We start from the raw sequence: 23,513 nt of genomic DNA, 5'->3' as shown, positions 1-23,513 counted from the left end.
AAGATGCACATAATACATCTGGTGGCCGTTTCTAAATCTGGAACAGCCCCCCTGTGTTTAGGGGTGTCAGCATTTAGGCATACCAGGCCAGTTATCTTGTAGAAGGTCCCACATTCTAGATTCATCTGATCGTGTCTTCATGACTGCTGTGTTTGCTGTATACTGGGAATTAGGTCTAGAGCAGCACTGCCCAACAGCAATATAATGTGAGCCACACATTAGTATTTTCTGGTAGGCATGTGAAAAAATAAAAATAAGAAGGAGGTATTAATTTCGGTCCTGTGTTTTCTTAAGCATTTCTTTATTTATCATTTGTTAATGTGTATTATTTACTTAATATTTTATTTCATAATATATTTTATATCCAAAAGAATATCATTTCAGTATGTAATCGGTATTTTAAAAGTATTAAGGAGATATCTCACATTCCTTTTTTTTTTTTGCTAACTTTTCAAAATTCAATGTATATTTTACCCTTAATGGGCCAGCTACATTTCCAGTGCTCAGTGGCCACATGTAGCTGGTTCCTCTGTCTTGGACAGCGTAGGGTGAGACTTGATCCAACTCAGGGTAGATGTTTTGTCAACACTTGGGGGTAGTAACTGCCTGTGTACAACTTGGAAATTATGGGGTTTGCTAAAGTCTGAGTCTGCTCTCTTCTTTTTCAGGCCCTGGGATGGAGCAGGTGTGCAGAGGGTGAGGACCCAGCTCTGGGACCAGTTCACTTGCCTCCTTTCTTAGTAAGACTGTTGGCTTGAGCAGACCCAAGCCAGGATGAGGATGTCTGCAGGCCTTTCGACGCCGCTCCCCCTCTGGGGGAGGACCTTTCTCCTTCTGCTGTCTGTGACTGTGGCTCAGTCCCATTGGCCTTCGGAGGCTGGCAGGGACTGGGAGAACCAGCTCGAGGCGTCCATGCATTCAGTGCTCTCAGACCTTCACGAGGCTGTTCCCACAGTGGTGGGCATTCCTGATGGTACGGCTGTCGTTGGGCGCTCCTTTCGAGTGACCATTCCAGCGGATTCAGTTGCCTCCAATGGAGAACTCATCAAGGTGAGATGGATGTAAAGCTTAAGTAAATGAGGAAGAAGTCTCATCTGCATTTTGACTTTAGTTGTTTTTGTTTTTTGGGTTTTTTTTTTTTAGCTTTCCATTCTAAGTTCCAGCATTCTGAGCTCAGTTCTTCCAGAACCTGTGCAATTACCATAAGAGAGGGACAACCACTGATTCTCACAAGAGGGTCTCCAGATACCTCTGAATAGCTTCCTAAACTTTTATTCTTTCTCCTATTTTTGAAGGTGTTACCATTAAAAAGCCTTTACATCTGTGGTTTGGAAAATTTTATGGTCATTGTGTTAGGATTTGATGGAAAGGCTTAAGTGCAGGAAAAGGTCTTCTTTCATTAACCACGGTATTAAACCCAAGAAATACAGAACTTTGAAATGATTTGAACCTATTTTTATAAAATATGGTATAAGTAAGTATAGGAGTTTTGCTCTCATTTGGTGTTGCATGTTTACTAATGTGTTTGATCACTTAAGGACGAGTATTAGCATCCAGCCTTCAGCCTTGCCCCATCTCCTTTGGGGAAGCAATCCAGAGAACAAGGGGATCTGAGACCCAAGTGACAAAAGAGTGTCTTGGTTGGCCCAAGATGGAAATCAGGTGAAATAGGAAGCTTTTGTGTCAGGAGGCACCATCCCTTTGTCTGGGGTTGTGGGTCCTTGGAATTTCCCCGGGATCCTGAGTGAGTTTGCATGGTGGCCACAAGATAGGTAGGCTGCACTCCTCAAGTTAGGAACATCTCCTAGAGCAGAGGTCAATTCTTTTTCTTAGAGGGCCAGATAGTAAATAGTTTAGGCTTTGCTGGCAGTGTGAAACTCCTCAGCCCTGCCATTGTAGCACAACAGTAGCCATAGATAATGTGTACATGAATGGGCGTGAGCGTGTTCCAATAGAACTTTACCTGTGGACGCTAGAACGGAAATTTGAATTTCATATAATTTTCACATGTCAAAAGATAATCTTTTCATTTTATTTTCTCTCAATCATTTGAAAATGCAAAAACCAATTTTAGGTCATAGGTTGTACAGAAACAGGTGGTAGGCCACATTTGGCTCTTGGCCATAGTTGTCCTACAGCAAGCATTCTTCCCCTCGAGGTATGGCTTGAAACCGAACTAAAAATATCCCAAGATTGGTACTTTGTGATGGTAGTTTTTATATCTCTTTTGCCTTTAGACATGTGCAGACAGAGTGTTCTGGTGATCTCTTGGTGTGTTTAAACCACCAAAAGTTCGTGGTTTAGAACTCCCAGTTTGTTTGCTCAAAGTTTTGTGGCTAGGAATTCAGGGGGTCAGAACTCATCTGGAAACCTCATATCTGCTTCACATGGCACTAATGAGAGTGGCTTATCTGGGTCTGGAGGGTCCACTTCTAAAATGGCTTATTCCTGGCTGACAAGTTGGTGCTGCCTCTGGACAGGGAGCTTAGCCAGGGCTGTTGGTCAGGGTCCTTGGTTCCTCTCCATTTAGACCGTCCCCTGGGCTGCTTGAATTTCCTCACGGCACAGTTAGGTGGGTTCCAGGATTGGGTATTCCAAGAAACAGGAAGTGGAAACTGCCAGTCTCTTAAGGCTTGGTAACTTGCACAGCAACACTTCAATGTACTCACTGGTCAAAGCACTCACAGTCTCTGGTGGGTCCTTTCCAACTTTCTCCTCTCTGACCCACAAGCCCCAGGCATCTAGATTAGATATGGTCACAAACGCTATGCCACTCGTCCCACTGAGAGGTGGCTCTGTGCCATTTTCCCTTAGATCTGGGCAGACCTGCTCCTTACCTGCACCTTCCTTGTGTTCCCTTCATTTTCTCCCGTCCCCCTTTTCTTTAGGTCATGGCTTGTTCTCAGGGTGGCCTTCTGATGTCAGAGGCGGTCTTACTCTTAAAAATCCTGGCTCAGGTCCACAGAGCTCGTTGTTGTTTGCAGAAGTTTTCCGTGTCGTCTTTGTAATGCCCCAGCAAGCCAGTTGCTAGTCTGCCCATTAGAAAAAGAAGAGTGGCACTCTGGGGAGTGCAGTCCTTGTCCACCTTCACATTTGATCTTCTGAATGTCCAAACCCTGTAGTGGTTGCCCTTGTTCAGTGGTCACTGGAATGTTTTACGTGGATTAGTTTTGACAAGAGGTGCCTTGAATCAATGCAGCAAGCTGGGTATTTGCTGTATCTGGCAGAGAAATATTTAATAGGCTTATTCACCAGGGGAGTAAAGAGATTTTACTGGGAAAACAGGATTTTATCTGAGCACATTTATCTGTAGAAAGCAGACCATTTAGTAGCTGATCAGCCTATAGAAAAACAGATGAAAATGTGTGACTCGTTGTTCCAGACAGTCTTGCCATCAGGGTTGTGTGGGGCGGGAAGTCAGATCAGAAAGCGTGACTTGGTTTCTGGAGCTTCATTTTCCCTGGATGTAAAGCGGCGTAATAAATCTTTATATAAAAAGGGTTTTTTTCCCCCCTCAATTATAATAATGAGATATAAATGTGTGTTGTAGAAAAGGGAAAAAGAAAAATCTCTTGTTCCTACCACTCAGAGTGAAGTCTTCTACCATTTTCTGTGTTTGTGAGGAGGTGTCCATATCACACATACAGACATCTTAGACCTGAGATCATACTGGCCATATATTTTTTAAATTTTTAAATTTTAAATTTTGTTTTTGTTATTTATTTAAAATAAATTAACATACAGCATATTACTAGTTTCAGAGGTAGAGTTGAGTGACTTATCAGTTGCATATAACACCCCATGCTCATTACCTCAGGTGCCCTCCTTAATGCCCCTCACCCAGTTACCCCGTCCCTCCATCCACTTCTCCTCTAGCAACACTGTTTGTTTCCTATAGTTAAGCGTCTCTTATGGTTTGTCTCCCTCTCTGATTTTATCTTACTGTATTTTTCCTTCCCTTCCCCTATGTTCATCTGTTTTGTTTCTTAAATTCCACATATGAGTGAAATCATGATACTCGTCTTTCTGACTTATTTCACTTAACATAATACTCTCTAGTTCCATCCATGTTGCTGCAAATGGCAAGATTTCGTTCTTATTGATGGGCAAGTACATCTTCTTTATCCATTCACCTATTGATGGACTTCAGGGCTCTTTCCGTATTTTGGCTGTTGCGGACATTGCTGCTATAAGCGTTGGGATGCATGTGCCCCCCACCTTTTAAAAAGATTTTATTTATTTATTTATTTGACAGACAGAGATCACAAGTAGGCAGAGAGGCAGGCAGAGAGAGAGGAGGAAGCAGGCTCCCCATTGAGCAGAGAGCCCGGTGCGGGGCTCGATCCCAGAACCCTGGGATCATGACCTGAGCCGAAGGCAGAGACTTTAACCCACTGAGCCACCCAGGTGCCCCGCATGTGTCCCTTTGAATCTGTGTGTGTGCCCTTTGGATAAATACCTGGTAGTGTAATTGCTGGGTTGTAGGGTAATTCTTCTTCTTTTTCTTCCTCTTCCTTTTTTTTTTTTTTTAAGATTTATTTAGAGTCTGGGGGCCCAAGTGGCTCAGTTGGTCAGTTAAGCATCTGACCCTTGATTTCGGCTCAGGTCATGATCTCAGGGTTGTGAGCCCGCATTGGGCTTTATGGTCAGGAGGGAGAGTGCTTCTTTCCCTCTCCCTCTCCTCTCCGCCTGCTGGTGCACGTGCTGTCTCTCAAATAAATAAATCTTAAAAAAAAAAAGAAAGATTTCTTTATTGGGACACCTGAGTAGCTCAGTCAGTTGAATGTTCAGCTCTTGATTTCGGCTCAGGTCATGGTCCCCAGTCATGGGACTGAGCCTCATGTCAGGCTGCATGTTGGGCGAGGAGTCTGCTTGGGGATTCTCTCCTTTGCCTTCTATCCCTCCCCCAGCTCGTGCATGTGCTCTCTTAGATAAATAAGTAAAATTATTTTTAATCTTAAAAAATATTTATACTTGTTTATATATACCTATATATACCCTATACTAGACATCTTTCTGGGGCTACTTTTTTTTTTTTTTAAAGATTTATTTATTTACTTTAGAAAGAACACAAGAGGGAGAGGGAGAGAGAATCCCAAGCAGACTCCACTGACCGTAGAGCCTGACATAGGACTTGATCTCATGACCTGACCCAAAACCAAGAGTCAGATGCTCGAGCCACCCAGGCACCCCTAAACCTACCTTTTTTTATTCACTGTAGTTTGAGTTTTTTCCTCATAGTCCTTAAGTATTCTTTGGGAACATGATTTTTAATGACTTGCCCAATATTCTTACGTATGTGAGGAATATCTCAGATCTTGGTCCCAAGGAGTGTTTGAAGTTGACTTCCAAATGGTATCCATCACTACTACTGCCGTCACCTGAGCTGCCACTTATTTGCCCAGGCTGCCGCTCTCTATTCCTTTTTTTGTTTGTTTTTAAAGATTTTATTTATTTGTCAGAGAGAGAGCGTACAAGCAGGGGGAGTGGCAGGCAGAGGGAGAAGCAGGCTCTCTGCTGAGCAAGGAGCCCAATAGGGGACTCCATCTGGGGACCCTGGGACCATTATCTGAGCTGAAGGCATGCTCTTAACTGACTGAGCCACCCAGGTGTCCCGCCCTTTTCTCTTTTTCCCCTCTCAGTCTGTTTTCTGCACTGAGGCAAGAGATGTTCTTATCTTGGTAAAGCTTAAATCTGCTAACACACCCCCTTTCCCCCAACTATTACTGAGCTACACTTAGAATGGAGGCCCCCGTGATTGGCCTCTGGCCTCCTCTCTCTCCCCTTTTCCTTTTGCATGTCATGTCCCAGCCATACTGGCCTCTTTCTTGCCCCACGGACATGCCTGGCTCAGGGTCCATCGTGGCCTCTGGCACAGACTTTCTTCTGTCAGCCTGGGTCCTGGGCAAGGCTTGGTCTTCTAGCCATTTTGGCCATGGCCCAGTTGTCTAATGAGGATTCACAGACAGAGCGTGGTGTTCTGAAATCAGACAAGTTTTTTTTTTTTTTAAAGATTTTATTTATTTGACAGAAAGACACAGTGAGAGGGAACACAAGCAGGGGGAGGGAGAAGCAGGCTCCCTGCCAAGCGGGAAGTCCGATGCAGGGCTCGATACCAGGACCCTGGGATCATGACCTGAGTCGAAGGCAGACACTTAACGAGTGAGCCACCCGGATGCCCCCAGATGCGATTTGATAGTGTGGTTGTCTTTCTTGCTGTGACTGGTCAGGGGATATGCATGGAGATTGGTGATGGAGTAAGTCAGTGTTTGCAACAGACGAAGCAATCAGTAGTGTATTGAAGGGATGGAAAAGTCAGTCTCATTCTGAGTGAGCTGCCCTGGCCACCTGCCCAAAGCCTTGTTTGACCTGTGTGCATCGAACCTGTGTGGTTATGCTGCCTATTTCTGGAGGTTGTGGTGACTCTGGGAGTCACAGTGGCAGAGGGCGTATTGCTTGGCATTAGCCAAATGTGCCCATCAGGTAACATTAGCTTCGCAAAGGGCTGCCCTATACTTTATATACCAGGCCGCAAGGAAATAAAAGAGGGGACCCACCTACCACCTGGAGGAGGTAGCCCTGAGGTCCTGGACTCTCTGCTCTGCCTCACGCCTGACATCCTTTCATGTCCAGACGGCCCTTGTTCAATATTAGCTTGCCCAGCATCTGCTGCTTCCCTTGCTGTTCTCTAGCGCCGCCTCGAGAATTGTTGCTATTGCTGACCCCGGCTTAACTCCCACATGGATCCCCTTGACCTGATGATGCCAGCAGGGGCTGTGGGATACCTCCAGGTGTAGTGGCCAGCATGACCTTCCAGAGAGACTTGGGCCTTGGGATTCTGTTCTCTCCTGGCCTCAGAACATGCAAAAGCAGGTGGACCTTGCATGTGCTCCCTTGGACCAGATTGGATACCTGTATGCAGAGCTCACCCCACATCAGCTGTCTTTTGCTCTCACAGATGCCTTTGGACCCTAGAGCACCCTCCCTCCTTGTAAGGGTTTGTGTGGGTGGGTCCCACAAAGCCAGGTTGGCCTTTGTTGGCTAGATCATCGGCTCTCCCAAGTTGGCCACAGTATAAGCTACCCATCTTGACTCTTGCCTCCCTCGGGATTGGCTCCAGCTCCCTGCAGGTGCCTCTCCTCTGACTTGAGTGACCAAGGGGCTGGCTGAGGAAGGTGATTATGTGCCTGGAGACATTCTTACCCCTCCTTTGTAGGGTGGTCAGGAGAGACACCATTGCATGTCAGGAAATGATTGGCTGCCCCTTCAGATGTCTCATTTTGGTAGAGCCCGCAAGGTTGAATTTTCATTCCTGCTTCCCCTTATCCTCCTAGGCTGGAGACAATGTGGACTTTGCCTCAGCCCAAGATGTCGGCAGACTGGGAGCAGCCCTTCCTGGGACTGTGCTCCTAGCTGCTGGCGTGGGCCCCCAATTGTTCCCCTGAGAACAATGGGTACTCTTTTTGACCAGGAAGGGGAACTCATGAAAGGACCGTTTCTTTGGATGCTTGAGAGCTTTGTGGCAACCCCGCCTGCATGAGATGAACTGCAGTTTCTTCCTGCCTCGAGTGGGTGTTCCCTGGCTCTGAATGGAGCCCTTGTGAACACAGCACACCGGGAAATGCGGGTTGGCGAGGGAAGGCATCTTTGGGGTGGGTTGTAAGAATGACATTTGCCCAGACCCATCAACTCAAATACTTACTGAAGTGTGGACTTGACTTCTGTTTTTAAAAACAAAAATTTTTTTTTTTTCCTGACAAGGGCTGAAAAAATATGACAAAGTAAAAATAGATGGTGTTGGGATTGAGGCACTGACTGTGAGAATTTTATTAATGGCTATAATTATGCTTAGCTGTCCCTCTGAGGGGGAAAATTACTTTTTGTTTTTAGATAAGAACAGTTAACATCAGGTAAAATGCTTCATAACTCAGACCTGGAGGGCACTGGCTGGCCTGGACAAGTTGTGTTCAGCATGTGATCTGGTGCCCTTGGCCTTTATGGCAAGAGCCGTGTGCTGGGTTGAGGCTTGCATGTCCAACAAAGATGGTCTCTCATGGGTATGGCTCTGCTTTACTCAGCAAAGCAAAGGCCCCTTATACCCACTTCCGTGGTTCCTCATCTTAAGTGGGGACAAAGTTTTGGCTCCTTGATCTCCAGCCAGAGGATCTTCCTGTTGACTTGTGCCATTTCCCTACAGCCCCATCATGTGACTGTCCATGTGCATCATTTACAGAAGCTGAACTTGGCCACAGAGTAAATTGGTCTCATTGTTGTAGTCCAGGGCCCAGATCAGGATCACCCTGATGTGAGTCAGCACCATGGGGCCTCTGAAACTTGACTGGAGGCTCAGACTCCACCAGAGGGACCATTTCCTATCTCCCTAGGCAGAGGAGACCACACAGTAGGCCTGCACAGAGAATGCCTTGATCACCTCATGTGTCAGTGCCTCAAGGGTGTTGCATATGGTACCCAGCCATAGGTAGCTGCAGGTTAGCCCAGCTTTGCAACTTGGCTGAGGAGTGGGGAACTGAAAGGTCATGAGCCAGTAACCAGGTCTGAGGGACGGCAGGGACTTTGCCAGAGAAGGCTGCTAGAGGCCTAAGCAGCCGGGTATCCCAAGGCAGCAGTCTTTGCCACTTTGAAATGCACCACTGAGGGGTACCTGGGTGGCTCAGTTTGTCAAGCAGCTGACTCTTGATTTTGGCTCAGGTCACGATCTCAGGGTCATGGGATGGAGCCCCCGTGTCGGACTCCGCACTCAGTGTGGAGTCTACTTGTCCCTCCCTCATTTTTCAATTGGATTCTTTGTTTTTTGGATGTTGAGTTGTAAAAGTTCTTTATATATTTTGGATCCTAATCCTTGAATGGATATGTCATTTACAGATATCTTCTCCCATTCAGTAGGTTGCTTTTTAGTTTTAGATTTCGTTCTAGTTTTAGATTATTTCCTTCACTGTGTAGAAACGTTTTATTTTGATCATAGTTCCAATAGTGTATTTTTGCTTTTGTTTCCCTTGCCTCAGGACATGTACCTAGGAAAATGTAGCTATGGCCAATATCACAGATTACTGCCTGTGCTCTCTTCAAGGATTTTTATGGTTTCAGGTCTCACATTTAGACCTTTAATCCATTTTGAGTTATTTTTGTGTATGGTATAAGAAAGTGGTGTAATTTCTTTCTTTTGCATGTAGCTGACCAGTTTCCTAACATCATTTGTTGAAGGGACTGTCTTACTGCCATTGGATATTCTTTCTGTGTTGAAGACTAAGTGATCATGTAACTGTGGGTTTATTTCTGGGTTTTCTGTTTTGTTTCTGTTCAGCTTTGTAGTACAACTTGAAGCCTGAAATTGTGATACCTCCAGTTTTGTTTTTCTATTTTAAGGTTGCTTTGGCTATTCAGAGTCTTAGGTGGTTCCCTACAAATTTGAGAAATGTTTGTTCATTGAAAAATGCTGTAGGTATTTGGATGGGGATTACATCAAATCTGGAGATTGCTTTTGGTGTGTACACAGTTTAACCATATTTAATCATATTTATTTATTCTTCTAATCTGTGAGCATGGACTGTCTTTCCATTTCTCTGTGTTGTCTTTAATCTCTTTCATCAGTGTCTCCTTTTTCTAAAAGATTATTTATTTATTTATTTATTTGAGAGAGAAAAAGATCATGAGCAGAGGGGAAGGAGGGGGGAGAAGACTCCCTGCTGAGCAGGAGCCCAATGTGGAACTTGATCCCAGGACCCCAGGATCATGACCTGAGCTGAAGGCAGGTGCTGAACCGACTGAGCTGTCCACACGCCCTCATCAGTCTTCTATAGTTCTTAGAGTACAGATGTTTCATGTCTTCGGTTAAGTTTATTCCTAGATACTTTATTATTTTTGGTACAATTCTAAGTGGGATGGTTTTCCTAATTTCTCTTTCTACTGCTTCGCTTCATTATTAATTAGTGTATAGGAATGCAACAGAAATCTGTACATTGATTTTGTATCCTGTGACTTTACTGAATTCATTTATTGGTTCTAGTAGTTTATTTGTGGAGTCTTTTCTATATGAAGTATCATGTTATCTGCAATAGGAAAAATTTTATCTCCTTTTTTTTAAAAAAGATTTTATTTATTTATTTGAGAGAGAGAGTGTGAGAGCACTAGAAGGGGAGGGTCAGAGGGAGAGGCAGACACCCGATGCGGGGCTTGGTCCCAGGACTCCAGGATCATGACCTGAGCCAAAGGCAGTTGCTTAACCAACTGAGCCACCCAGGCACCCCAAATTTTACTTCTTTACATCCAGTTTGGATGCCTTTTTTCCCCATTTTGTTGTCTAATTGCCATGGCTAGGACTTCTAGTACTATGTTGAATGAAAGTGGTGATAGTGACATCTTTGTCTTATTCCTGAACTTTGGGGTAAAACTCAGTTTTTCCTCCCATTGAATATGATGTTCGCTGTGGGTTTTTCACATATGGCCTTTATTGTGTTGAGGCGTGTTCCCTCTAGACCTACTTTGTTGAGGGTTTTTTATCATGAATGTATGTTCTTTGTCAAATGCTTTTTCCGCATCTTTTGAAATGATCAAATGATTTCTATCCTTTCTCTTCTTGATATGACATGTCACATTGATTAAATTGCTAAAATTGAACCACCTTTCATCTCAGGAACAAATCCCAGTTGATCATGGTGAACGATTTTTTTGGATCGTTGTTTGGATCGTTAGATTCAGTTGACTAGTATTTTGCTGAATATTTTTGCATCTGTGTTCGTCAGAGATATTGGCCTGTGCTGCTCTTTTTTTTTTTGGTGGCTTTATCTGATTTTTGTATTGGGAACTTGCTTTTTGGTGAGGGGTAAAGTACTGAAAGTTCTCTGCCCATTTGCTCGCTCTCCAGGCTTAGAAGGATACTGATTTGGGGTGAGACATGCTGCTTGTGTTGTGTGGTGTTTGGAACAGATATCATGTATCTTTATCAAACCGGTGTTTGACATTCTGTTGTGTGTGAGAGAGGGCAGCAGTGAGGCAGTTGGAGAGAATGCCCCAGAACTGAACAGAGAGTCAGTTACTAGTTATCTACTGATATAGACTAAAGAGTGACTAAAACCTTCACACTTGGCAGTTCCCCAGTCATTGGTCATGGTGATTCATTGTGGGCATTGCTGGGCGGGTAGTCTTTGGAGCTCCATATGGGTCTGCCCAAGTTTCGTGGTTTTGATTCTTAGTTTTTGGATGTACTTTGTGGATCAAGATTTCTAAAACTGGGTGTGGGGCAGTTGGAGATCTTATTTTCCTCGGTGGTGGGCTTGCCTTCTCAGAAGCATGTCTTCTCTGAGGCTTGCTAAAATTGGAAAGATTCCTGGCTTGCTCTGTGTGAGCCTATGAGCTAGAGCCTGTGATCTTCTTAAATCAGCCTTCTTCCTACAGCTTCTGCCCCCCTACAGGTGTTCCCACTGAGAGCCTGAAGGCTTTTTCTTTAAGGTGGCTGCTTTATAAGGTCAGCAGGCCTTGCCTCCCCCAGTTCCAAGACAGTGTTGGTATGTAGTGATGGGGAGCTGAGTGATCTGAAACCCTGGGGGTGTCCCATGACCTGGACCAGCTTGTTCCCTAAACATATGTGCTGGTGCTGAGGAGCACTTCACACAGAGCTCTGATTCCTGCCTCTTGTCTCTCGTTCCTGCCATTAAGGCTTAGTTGTGGGTGGTACACCTAGGGCAGAAATCTTTGTGTGCATAAAACTCAGAGACTGTAAGAATAGTTGGAATCTCATGTGCAAACATGCCAGGTTGGAGCACATCCGTTTGAGACTGAAGAGGTAACTGCTGGTCTTTGGGTTGCCCCTGCAGCAAGTTCTCTCTTCCCCTAGGCACCTCAGGGTTTTCATCCAGTCCCGGAAGATAGCTCTCAAGGGTCAAGCAAGTCCCCGAGTGTCCCAAGGCCTTGTTCCCCTGTAGAGTCCTGGCTCTCCTTCCTGGGGCCTCCCCACTTCCCTTTGATGCTTTGAGCTTCTGCTTTGGGGGATGACCAAGGAGAAAAGGCCACAGTTTGTGTGCTGGGTCCAAGGCCAGAAGGAGGACTGGGAGTGGACCCTCAGCCTGTTGCTGCAGCAGCCTTCCAATGCATACTGGGTCCTCTCAACCTGGGAGTGGGCAGGGAGTGATCCCCGCAGAGGACCCAGCCTGTGCCTGGCCCAGCGATTGTGCAAGGATGCCATCGTTTCCCCCCTTTTACAGATGAGAAAACCGGGGCTGAGGCTGGGTCAAGCCTCAGCTTGCCTGGAACCAGGATTCAGCCAAGGACTGAGGCTTGGAGATGGGACTTCCTGTCACATCTGCTGTTGTTGTAGGGAAGAGTCCTGGTTTGTCATGGGGGCAGCTTTCTCAGGAGCTTTCATGTCCTGCTTCGCACTTAGGCCCTGAGAGGAAAAGCGTTCTAGAGTTTGGAAGCTTTGAAAGGTTGGGAGGATGTATGGAGTTCCCCCCGGGCTGAGGGGCACCCGCTTTGACAGGGTAGAGCAGGTGTTGCATTTCAGAACATTCCCTCGACTGAGTGCCCTAGGAGGGAGGGAGTTAGTGGGATCCTTCAGGGAATGTGGACACTGCCAACCCTTTAGGCATGTTCAGGCTTCCCAGTTCAGGGGCTTTCCCCAAATGGCCTTGAAAATGCAGAGATGCCAGCTTGCTTGTGACTTGGCTGGGTTCCTTGTAGGGCTTGTGTTTGTTTTGCTTCTTGTGGCCCTTTATTGAAGAGAATCACTGCCACTTAAAGTGCCGATACCTAGATACTCAGAGATGCATGGTGTTAGAACTTTCAGGTTGATACCTTTCCTTCCTGTCTGAGCAGTACCCAGGATCCTGGGGACTGTCTGCTTCAGGTTTATAGATCCGGATTGGACACATGTCCTGTGCCCAGGGCATGGCCAATGCTCCAGGATCTGGAGGGGCCGGGATCTGTAGAAGGGAAGGCAGAAGTGTGGCTTGGAGAGACTGTTAATGTTATTAACATGTAAAAATGTTACTTGGCATAGTTTAAATAAGTGTATGTCCTCGAGCTTGGCCCTGTGGGAGCCTTGGCCAAAGAGTGGCTTGGGCTTATTTCCTAGGAAATATCTGGCAGCAGAGCTGTGGCTGTTGGGGTCAGCAGAATAGGAATTAAGCTGGGCTGGGAAGCTTGAGGAGGCGGGGCCCTTCTCGGTTTTCTCTGTTAGAAAGTGTCCTTGTGTAGCTGGTGAGACTTGGAAGAGCACTGGGACTACTTACTTATCTGTGCTGATGGAGCATATAGGACTGGGTACAGCCGCCTGGCTACTCAGGAATGTTCAGGGTCCTGGCCAGCCAGTTGGCACCCACATCCAGAGCCTATCCTGGTCTCTCTCCCAGCCCTGTTTGGTCTTCTCTGAAGGTGGTTTCTCCTGGAAAGACTTCACCTTGAGCTCTCCATTCTAGGCGCTCCCTCTGCTGGGTGTGCTGTCGTCCCAGTGGTGACCACTGGGATGGAGTGCGCTGAGGAAACATGCTTGGGTGGCTGGGAACCCAGCTGCTGCCTGGCTCCCCTCCTATCCGCCTCTCAGGACCCCAGGCCGCAGCCTGGCACTGTAAAACACTTTGTGGGTCCCTGATTCCTCAGTTTGGGCCTTACAGCTTTGCTTCCTATTTTTTGCAAAAGGAGAGCAGTTAGCCTTTGCTTTACATGTTTATATGTAGATGTGACAATTTTCATATTTAATATAACTGAACTGAAAAAATTTAAAACATAGGCTTTAACCAAAACATTCAAAATAAGTATTATTTTTGTAGCTAAAAAAGATTTTAAAGGAGAACTATATTTAGTGTTTTTCATGGATCTGAAGACAAATCCATTTGGCTGTGTTTGCAGTGGATGGTGACGACAGGAAGTGGGATTCTTGGTGGTGCCTTAAGTAGGTGGTGATGCACCTTGAGTTGCTGTGGTGTCATGAATGAAGCTATTCACAGACCCTCTGTGATCTCAGGGGCTCAGAAGCAGTCACCGAAGGACAGCCCCAGTAGTGGTAACTTCTAATAATGTCAGATGTCTTCTTGTGGGTTTTTGCTGGAGGTAGGAAATCTCTTCACAGGGGAGTATCTAGTCTCTGGTAAGACTGATGGAATGCCATGACTTTGCCAGCAGTTCCTGACTGGGAAGGTCAGGTATGGGTCTCCTTCCCAGTCAGGCACCTGGGTTTTGGCAGGAGGAATCCTGAGGAACCAGAGCCTCTTAGTGAGCCCAGCAGGCATGGCTCTGGCCTACCTGCTACAGGCAGAGAAGCATGTTAGTGTCCCTCAGCTGACAAGCAGTGGCCATGCAGGGCCATCCCTGGGCCGAGGCTGGCGGTAAGACATGCCGTTTGTGTCTAGGCTTGATGGGACAGGATCGTGGAGCTGAGAGTGACTTTTGTTAGACCAGAGAGTGGGTGCCACCTTTCTTGCACTGGGGGCAGAAATCGGCATTTCCCAGAGGTGAGAGTAGTCACAGATCGGGCCTGGGCAAGAGGCAAGCCTTGCTTTCCTCTTGTCAGCTGATGGTAGAAGTTTCTTTGGCAATATTCTTTTGGATACCTTGATTATTACCAGTCATGTCCCTGTGGAAAAGGACTTCTACCCTAAAACTGTTGGGTAGAATAAGGGAGTGAGCTCCTCAGGCCGGCTTCAGGGCCTGGGCTCTCCTAGGACAGAAGTGGGCTCTATTTCCCGAGCTTAGTTGACTAACGAACTCTCCCTTAGTCAGAGCTCCTTGGACTCTTGGATAAATACTCTTCTAGAGTAGTTGTTTCCAGCTCCCCACCCTGGGTTTTGCAGTTTTTCCTGAGGTTTGAAGAGCAGGTTCATTAAGACATTAGATAGGGCTGGCTGTACTTGCTACCCAAATGTGTCTCACTGTACTTGAATGTGTGTCCCACGGATGGGGTAGTTGTAAGTGAGGCGTCTGGGGATACTGAGTTGTCCCTTGCAGCCAGGGTTGTATGCATATCCACTTCTGGGCAGGAAGGGCATATGAGTCGAGCAAAACTGTGGTGTCTGCAGAGGGCAGGGAGAAGTCTGAGACAGGGTTGAAAAGGAGCGCTGAGGGAGGAGACGCTGGGACCTGACTCCGCAGGCCAGGCGGGCCAGTAGGCGGCGAGGCATGTTGCTGTCATGGAGACCCACAACATTCTTGAGCCCAATGGCATGAGTTCCCTGGTATGGGACTTGTGTTTGAGTGCCACCACTGCTGTCTGCCCGCAGTGTGACCTTGGGCAGTCATTCGCCTTCCAAGCTAGCGTGTCTGGCAGCCCCCGTCTTCCATGACAGGTGAGTGAGAGCTCCAGGAGCAGAGCTGGTTCTCCCAACAGAAGTTCTTTTTTTTTTAAAGATTTTATTTATCTATTTGACAGAGACCACAAGTAGGCAGAGAGGCAGGCAGAGAGAGGAAGGGGAGCAGGCTCCCTGCTGAGCAGAGAGCCTGATGTGGGGCTCGATCCCAGGACCCTGGGATCATGACTTGAGCCGAAGGCAGAGGCTTTAACCCACTGAGCCACCCAGGTGCCCCCGAACAGAAATTCTTGAGTAGCACCTTCATCCTGTCGCACAGCTTAGGCAAGGCCAGGGAGGAACTGTAGTGATCATTGTCTGCTTAGGCATTGACAGTGCCACTTAACTCATGCTGGTGTCTCTTCTAGGTGTCTGCGGCGGGGAAGGAGGCCTTGCCATCCTGGCTGCACTGGGACCCGCAGAGCCACACCCTGGAGGGCCTCCCTCTCGACACCGATAAGGGCGTGCATTACATTTCAGTGAGCGCCACGCGGCTGGGGGCCAACGGGAGCCACGTCCCGCAGAGCTCCAGTGTGTTCTCTATCGAGGTCTACCCTGAAGACCACAACGAGCCGCAGTCTGTGCGGGCAGCATCGCCAGAGCCTGCCGAGGCAGCGTCCTCTGCCTGTGCTGCTGACGAGCCTGTGACTGTCCTGACGGTCATTCTAGATGCTGACCTTACCAAGATGACCCCGAAGCAAAGGCTTGAGCTGCTGCACAGGATGCGGAGCTTCTCCGAAGTGGAGCTCCCCAACATGAAGTTGGTCCCCGTGGTGAACAACAGACTGTTCGACATGTCAGCCTTCATGGCCGGCCCAGGCAATGCGAAAAAGGTGGTGGAGAACGGGGCCCTGCTCTCTTGGAAGCTGGGTTGCTCCCTGAACCAGAACAATGTGCCTGATATCCGTGGTGTGGAGGCCCCTGCCAGGGAGGGCGCTATGTCTGCCCAGCTGGGCTACCCTGTGGTGGGTTGGCATATCGCCAACAAGAAGCCCCCTCTCCCCAAACGTATCCGGAGGCAGATCCATGCCACTCCCACACCTGTCACTGCCATTGGGCCTCCCACCACGGCCATCCAGGAGCCACCATCCAGGATCGTGCCTACCCCCACATCCCCAGCCATTGCTCCTCCAACAGAGACGCTGGCTCCTCCAGTCAGAGACCCTGTTCCTGGAAAGCCCACAGTCACCACTCGGACTCGAGGTGCCATTATTCAGACCCCGACCCTAGGCCCCATCCAGCCCACTCGGGTGTCAGAAGCTGGCACCACGGTTCCTGGCCAGATTCGCCCAACGATGACCATTCCTGGCTACGTGGAGCCCACGGCCATTGCCACCCCTCCCACGACTACCACCAAGAAGCCACGTGTATCCACACCAAAACCAGCCACGCCTTCTACTGACTCCTCCACCACAACTCGAAGGCCGACCAAAAAGCCACGGACACCCCGACCGGTGCCGCGGGTCACCACCAAAGCTCCCATCACCAGACTGGAAACCGCTTCCCCGCCTACTCGCATCCGCATGACCACCAGTGGGGTTCCCCGCGGAGGAGAACCCAACCAGCGGCCAGAGCTGAAGAACCACATTGACAGGGTGGATGCCTGGGTGGGCACCTACTTCGAGGTGAAGATCCCATCAGACACCTTCTATGACAACGAGGACACCACCACCGACAAGCTGAAGCTGACCCTGAAGCTTCGGGAGCAGCAGCTGGTAGGCGAGAAGTCTTGGGTGCAGTTCAACAGCAACAGCCAGCTCATGTACGGCCTGCCCGACAGCAGCCACGTGGGCAAGCACGAGTACTTCATGCACGCCACGGACAAGGGGGGCCTGTCCGCTGTGGATGCCTTCGAGATCCACGTCCACAAGCGCCCTCAAGGCGACAGGGCTCCTGCGCGGTTCAAGGCCAAGTTTGTGGGTGACCCAGCCCCTGTGGTTAACGACATCCACAAGAAGATCGCCCTGGTGAAGAAGCTGGCCTTTGCCTTTGGGGACCGCAACTGTAGCACCGTCACCCTGCAGAACATCACCCGGGGCTCCATCGTGGTGGAGTGGACGAACAACACTCTGCCCCTGGAGCCCTGCCCCAAGGAGCAGATCACGGGGCTGAGCCGGAGGATCGCGGAGGATGACGGGAAGCCGCGGGCTGCCTTCTCCAATGCCCTGGAGCCTGACTTTAAGGCCATGAGCATCTCGGTGACTGGCGCCGGCAGCTGCCGGCATCTGCAGTTTATCCCCATGGCGCCGCCTAAGAGAGTGCCCTCAGAGGTGCCGCCCACAGAGGTGCCAGACAGGGACCCCGAGAAGAGCAGTGAGGATGACGTCTACCTGCACACGGTCATCCCGGCGGTCGTGGTCGCGGCCATCCTGCTCATCGCCGGCATCATTGCCATGATCTGCTACCGCAAGAAGCGGAAGGGCAAGCTCACCCTCGAGGACCAGGCCACCTTCATCAAGAAGGGGGTGCCTATCATCTTTGCAGACGAGCTGGATGACTCCAAGCCCCCACCCTCCTCCAGCATGCCACTTATCCTGCAGGAGGAGAAAGCCCCTCTCCCCCCTCCTGAGTACCCCAACCAGAGCGTGCCCGAGACCACTCCTCTGAACCAGGACACCGTGGGAGAGTACACGCCCCTGCGGGATGAGGATCCCAACGCGCCTCCCTACCAGCCCCCCCCACCCTTCACGGCCCCCATGGAGGGCAAGGGCTCCCGTCCCAAGAACATGACCCCATACCGGTCGCCCCCTCCCTACGTGCCCCCTTAACCCACAAGCGCCTGGGTGGAGGCAGGGGTAGGGCAGGGCCCTGGAGACAACACGGTGTTGTCTGTGGAGACCGGTGGCCTGCAGACCATCGCCCACTGGGAGCCGACACCTGACCTAGCACACACTGACACGCGCGAGGCCTGGCCGAGCCCGCCCTCTCTGGTCCTCCAAACCCCAAAGCAGCTGGAGAGACTTTGGGGACATTTTTACTTTTATTTTTTGCCTAACAGCTTTTTTGTTTGTTCATAGAAAATTCTTTGCTGCGGTTTTGATGGCTGGCTCTGAAAGCACTGTTTGGAGTAGAGGTAGATGGAGGGAGCGAGGGGCCGTGAATGAACTCGCGGGCAGTGCTGGGCGGCCTCCCGGCTCTCTGCGTTTTGCCTTTAACACTAACTGTACTGTTTTTTCTATTCACATGTGTCTAGCTGCAGGATGTAACATGGAAAACAGTAGCTAAAGATTAAAGTCAAAGGACTTTCAGAAGTTAAGGTTAAGTTTTTACATTTAATCTGCTGTTTACCTAAACTTGTATGTATAATTTTTGGGTGGGTATGGGAAATTGCTTTGCTAAAAATAAGCTCCCAGGGTGTTTCAAACTTAGAGAAGACCAAGGGACAGTATTTTTTATCAAAGGAATCCTATTTTTTCACACTATGTAAACTTGGTTGCTCTGATACCGCAGAGCCTGCCTGGGGGCCTCCCGGCCGTGGCTCTGGGGCCGGGGTCCTGGTGCTGGGCTTGCTCTCCCGCTCTTGCCAGAGGCCAGAAGCTGGAGGGGCCTCTTGGCCATGGACATCCACACCCCCACCCCATGCACGCTAGTGGCCCACCACCAAGGGGTCTTCATTTCCATGGAAAAGGGACTCCAAGAGGCAGTGGTGGCTGTGGCCCCCAACCTAGGTGCTCCAGGGTGGGCCGGCTGCTCGTGGGGGTGGCTTGGGGGGGTCGAGGGACTCGACCACATCAACATATTTCTTTTACCCTTCTTCTGTGTGTTTTTTTTCCCCTCCTGAAAGGAATATCATGGTTTTTGAAACACTCAGTGGGGGACATTTTGGTGAAGATGCAATATTTTTATGTCATGTGATGCTCTTTCCTCACTTGACCTTGGCCGCTTTGCCCCAACAGTCCACAGCCCCACCCTGACCCACCCCACCCCTCTTCTCTGGCACTGCAGCCCTGGGCCTTGGGCTGGGAAAGGTCTGGTGGCGGGGGAGGAGTGCCAGCAATAGTTCATAGTCGAAATCTGTGGGCTCTCAAAGCTAATTTTTTACTAAAGTTTTTATACAGCCTCAAATTGTTTTATTAAAAAAAAGATTAAAAATGGTGATGCTTACAGCAGTTTGTACAAGCTCTTAGTGTTGATTCCATGGAACTGACGGCTTTGCTCATTTTGATTTTTCCCCCCCTTTTCATAATAGTTTAAATTCTCAAATTACACTGAGCTTCTTTTGCCTTTTTTAGCAGAACGTCCGTCCGTCCATCTGCATCTCTGTCCCGTGACTCAGGGGTGCCCACTCTGCTTTGATTCTCCTCCTTTGGAAGAAACCATTTTGAGCATGACTTTTCTTGATGTCTAAGAGTTATTTTGGGTACCTTTTAGGGAGGAATGCCTTTTGCAATAATGTATCCCTTCCGTGATCGGGCCGGTGGGTGGACCCAGGCTCCCTTTGCACACCGAGCAGCCACTTCTAAGCCATATCGACTGTTTCGCAGAGGATTTGTGTGTGCTGCCTCAAGAGGGGAGGGCTGGTCAGAGAGGAGGGGGTCTCCAGCCTGCCCTTCTCAGGAGGGCATTCCCCCTGCGCCTTTTTCCACAGGGCCCAGCCTCTCTCCCCTGCCCAGCGCTTGGTACTCAAGCGAGCAGTGTCCCTGTGGTGGGGGAGCCTGTGGATGAGGGCTCAGTGGACCTCTGGTGACTGGGTCTCATGCCTCCCAGCCCTGATCCAAGCCAGAGTTTCCCCATTGCCCCAGAGTCAGGAGCACAAGTGGGGTCTGACCTGGTGAGATTATTTTTGATGACCTCATCAAAAAATAAACAATTCCTAGTGTTCCAGGTGAGGGCTTTGAAAGGCCTTCCAAACAGCTCCGTTGCCCCTAGCAACCCCACCATCGGGCACTGCCACGCAGAGACATGGCTGGCCCGGAATGGCCTGTTGCCATAGCAACTGGAGGCGATGGGGCAGTGAACAGAATAACAACAGCAACAATGCCCTTGCAGGCAGCCTCCTCTCCTGAGCGCCGGGCTGGCCATGGCCGTTGGACTCTGTGAGACAGAGCCAATCTCACATTCAAGTGTTCACCAACCACTGACATGTTTTTATTTCTTTCTATATGATTTTAAGATGTGTTTTCTGCATTCTGTATAGAAACATATCAAACTAAATAAAAGCAGTGTCTTTATTACAATGCCATTGCCTCCAAGCATCTATTTCCCTGGCCCCTGCAATGTTCTAGGATATGAATGGGCTGCAGGTCTGGTGTCCATGTGATGGAGGGAGGAGGGGACCCAGCCAGGCCCATTCAGAGGACTTGGAGGTGGCCTTTGTGCAGCTGACCCGATAGCCTCCGTGCCTTAGCACTTTCATGCCCCTGAAAGGGGTGGGCGTGGGCTCCAGAAACTGCCAACACACAGCTCTCCCTAGCCACTCTTCTTTCTGCCTGAGCCAGCAGAGAAATTTTGAGCTTCAGTTTCCTCATGTGGGACGACCGTGGGAAAGGTCCTGCCTGCCGTAGGCTTGGCTGCCCCAGGGTGGGTACACCTCTGCAGTTCCACTCCAGCTCCTGACCCTACTGTCTTGACAGGTCTGGCCAGTCTCCCAGGGAGTCTCAAGAAGGCAGGTTTGGCCTTGGCCTTTTAGTGGGGAGAAGAGAGAATGGTTTCTGTTCTGCCCTGGTTGGGCCTATGGATTCTGGGGGCCTGCCTCTAAGTGCCCTTCCTGGGATGGACAGGCCAGCTGGGTAGCATGACTCAGTGCCCGGGAAGAGGCTGGGTTGTCCTGGGACACGGCCCAGGGTGTGGGAGGCAGGGGACACAGCAGCTGTGTCCAGTGGCATTATCAGGAGCCATTGGTCACAGAGCAACTGGTACCTCTTCGGGGCTTGTTCCCACCCCCACAGGGTCCTCGCCGTCTCCACCTGTATCCCCCAGGCTGCTTCTCTGCCCATCACTTTTAAGACCTAGAGCTGAGACCTGTCTCCGATTGTAGTTGGAGCTGAGTTCCCACGACTACTTGTGGAATACCCTGCTGATAAGTGCCAGGAAGGGCTGTCCCCAATTCAGGGACATGTGCTTCATCACTAGACCTAGCAGCAGGGGCCCAGGAAGTCACCTTGCTCTTGCTCTCTTGGCCTCAGGAAGTTCTGCTTAATGTTTAACCTGAAACCACTGGGCTATGAGTGGACTCAGTATTCTGAGCTCAAGCAAAGGGATTCCTGGCTTTGGCAGAGAATAGTAAGGTCAGCAGGGCCAGGAAGGAGAGAAACCGCAAGAGCCTCTGGCCTCTGCATTGTCCCGCTCTTCTTTGGGAATATCCCATGTTTGGACCGGCAGACCCCTGCTCCCCAGCACTCCTGCAAAGTCTAACTTCTGGTAGAAGTGGGACCGTACTCAGGTCTGAGCTGGAGAGGGTGATGGAGGAAAGGAGCAGGAAGAAAGGGAGAGACCCACAGTTATCCCTTCCTGTCTACCTCTGACCCAGAGCAAGTTGCTGGGATCCCTCTGGCCTGGCTTCCTTGTCTAGAAGGTAGGGATAAGACTGGTCTCCGAGGGGTTCTAAGACACCCTGGGAGTTGGGATAAAAGGTCAACTTCAAACACATCTGCCTGAAAAAGGGACAGAATCTGAATGACGCTTGAAGAACCTGCATTCTCTCCTCTTGTGAAAGCATCTCACTGGACCAAGATCCTCAGGCTCGGCCTGGGCTGAAGACGTTGGCTGGGAAGTATCGGGGACTCTAGGAGCTCCTCTAGAATGCCTCTAGTTTGGTGGGAAGGCTCCACGTGATTCATCCTGCTGCAGCTCCCAGCCTGGGCTCCCCTGGTCCCGGGCTGAGCAAGCTCTTCCCTAGGTCCTCTAAAGCATGGAAGACCCCACCCCAGTGTCAGCCTTTTGAGGGTGAGCTTCACTCCTTTCTAAAGATTACTGTATCTTAAAAATAACAATCGGCTGGGCCACCTGGGCGACTCAGTTGGTTGAACTTCCAGCTCTTGGTTTCAGCTCTGGTCATGCACTTGGTGCCATAAGTTGGAGCCCCATGTCAGCCTCCATGCTCAGTGCAGAGTCTGCGGGAAATTCTCTCTCTCTGTCTCTCTCACAATAAATAAATAAATAAATACTTAAAAAAATAATAATAAATACTTAAAAAAAATACTTAAAAAAAAAAAAACAATTGAGGCAGCTGGGCAGCTCAGTCGGTTAAGCGTCTGCCTGGGCTTAGCTCATGATCTTAGGGTCTTGGAATTGAGTCCTGCATCAGACACCTTGCTTAGCAGGGAGTCTGTTTCTCCCTCTCCCTGTGCCTCTACCCCTGCTCGTGCTCTTGCTCTTGCTCTCAATAAGGAAAATATTTTTTAAAATGCCATTTGGTGGGGCACCTGGGTGGCTCAGTCATTAAGCATCTGCCTTCAGCTCACGTCACGGAGCCAGGGTCCTGGATGGAGTCCTGCATTGGGCTCCCTGTTCAGTGGGAAGCCTGCTTCTCTCTCTGCCATGCTCCCAGCTTGTGTTTCCTCTCTCGCTGTCTCTCTCTCTGTCAAATCAATAAATAAAATCTTAAAAAAAAAGAAAAAAACCAATTGGCTAATGACTTAACTTTTTCCTGCTTTGCTTACCTTCTTGATCACCATCTTGAGGCAAGGTGATTGAGGCCGAGAGAAGCGACCAGGTCGTGTGGCTAGAGCAAGGCAGTTCTCAACACTTCAGGTTTTTTTCCTGCTTGTAAGATTTTGTTCATGTAGAGCAGCAAAGAATTATCTGAAGTCCCCTCCCACCCCACTGCGGGATACTGGGTACCATTTCCCTTAAGAGGACCTGGGCACCTGGGTGGCTCAGTGGGTTAAGCCGCTGCCTTCGGCTCAGGTCATGATCTCAGGGTCCTGGGATCGAGTCCCGCATCGGACTCTCTGCTCAGCAGGGAGCCTGCTTCCCTCTCTCTCTCTGCCTGCCTCTCCATCTACTTGTGATTTCTCTCTGTCAAATAAATAAATAAATAAAATCTTAAAAAAAAAAAAAAAAAGAACCCTATAGAAGACCCAGAGAAGATAGGGCAAGAGACTTAAAGTGGGGGTTACCATCTGCTGGGGGTTGAGTGGGCCCGTGTAGGAGCAGCCTGTGGTGAGGGCAGCATGAACACCGGCCTCTGGGGCCCTCACTAGCTCTATTGCCCCCGGCTTTGGTAAAGGTGACCCTGAAGTCTCAGCTGGGTTGGAGTGAAGCTTGTGGAAGGTTCCG

At 49.3% G+C, this 23,513-nt stretch overlaps 1 protein-coding gene across 3 annotated transcripts in view; it reads left to right on the top strand.

Annotated features, from left to right (window-relative positions):
- DAG1 (dystroglycan 1) overlaps nt 1-20,470 on the top strand; it is a 69,958-nt gene extending 49,488 nt beyond the window's left edge. For all 3 annotated transcript variants that reach the window (XM_044253565.1, XM_044253564.1, XM_044253567.1), the window contains exons 2-3: nt 669-1,050; nt 15,662-20,470. In XM_044253565.1, the coding sequence (XP_044109500.1) occupies nt 775-1,050; nt 15,662-18,061 (2,676 nt within the window). In that variant the 5' untranslated portion in view covers nt 669-774 and the 3' untranslated portion in view covers nt 18,062-20,470. The remainder of the gene's footprint in view (nt 1-668; nt 1,051-15,661) is intronic.
- The last annotated feature ends 3,043 nt before the right edge of the window (nt 20,471-23,513 follow it).

This window comes from Neovison vison, chromosome 6 (genome assembly GCF_020171115.1).
Source record: "Neovison vison isolate M4711 chromosome 6, ASM_NN_V1, whole genome shotgun sequence".
Classification (NCBI taxonomy): Eukaryota; Metazoa; Chordata; class Mammalia; order Carnivora; family Mustelidae; genus Neogale; species Neogale vison.
Note: the sequence above shows the minus strand (reverse complement) of the source record. Positions and strands in the feature narration are given on the sequence as shown.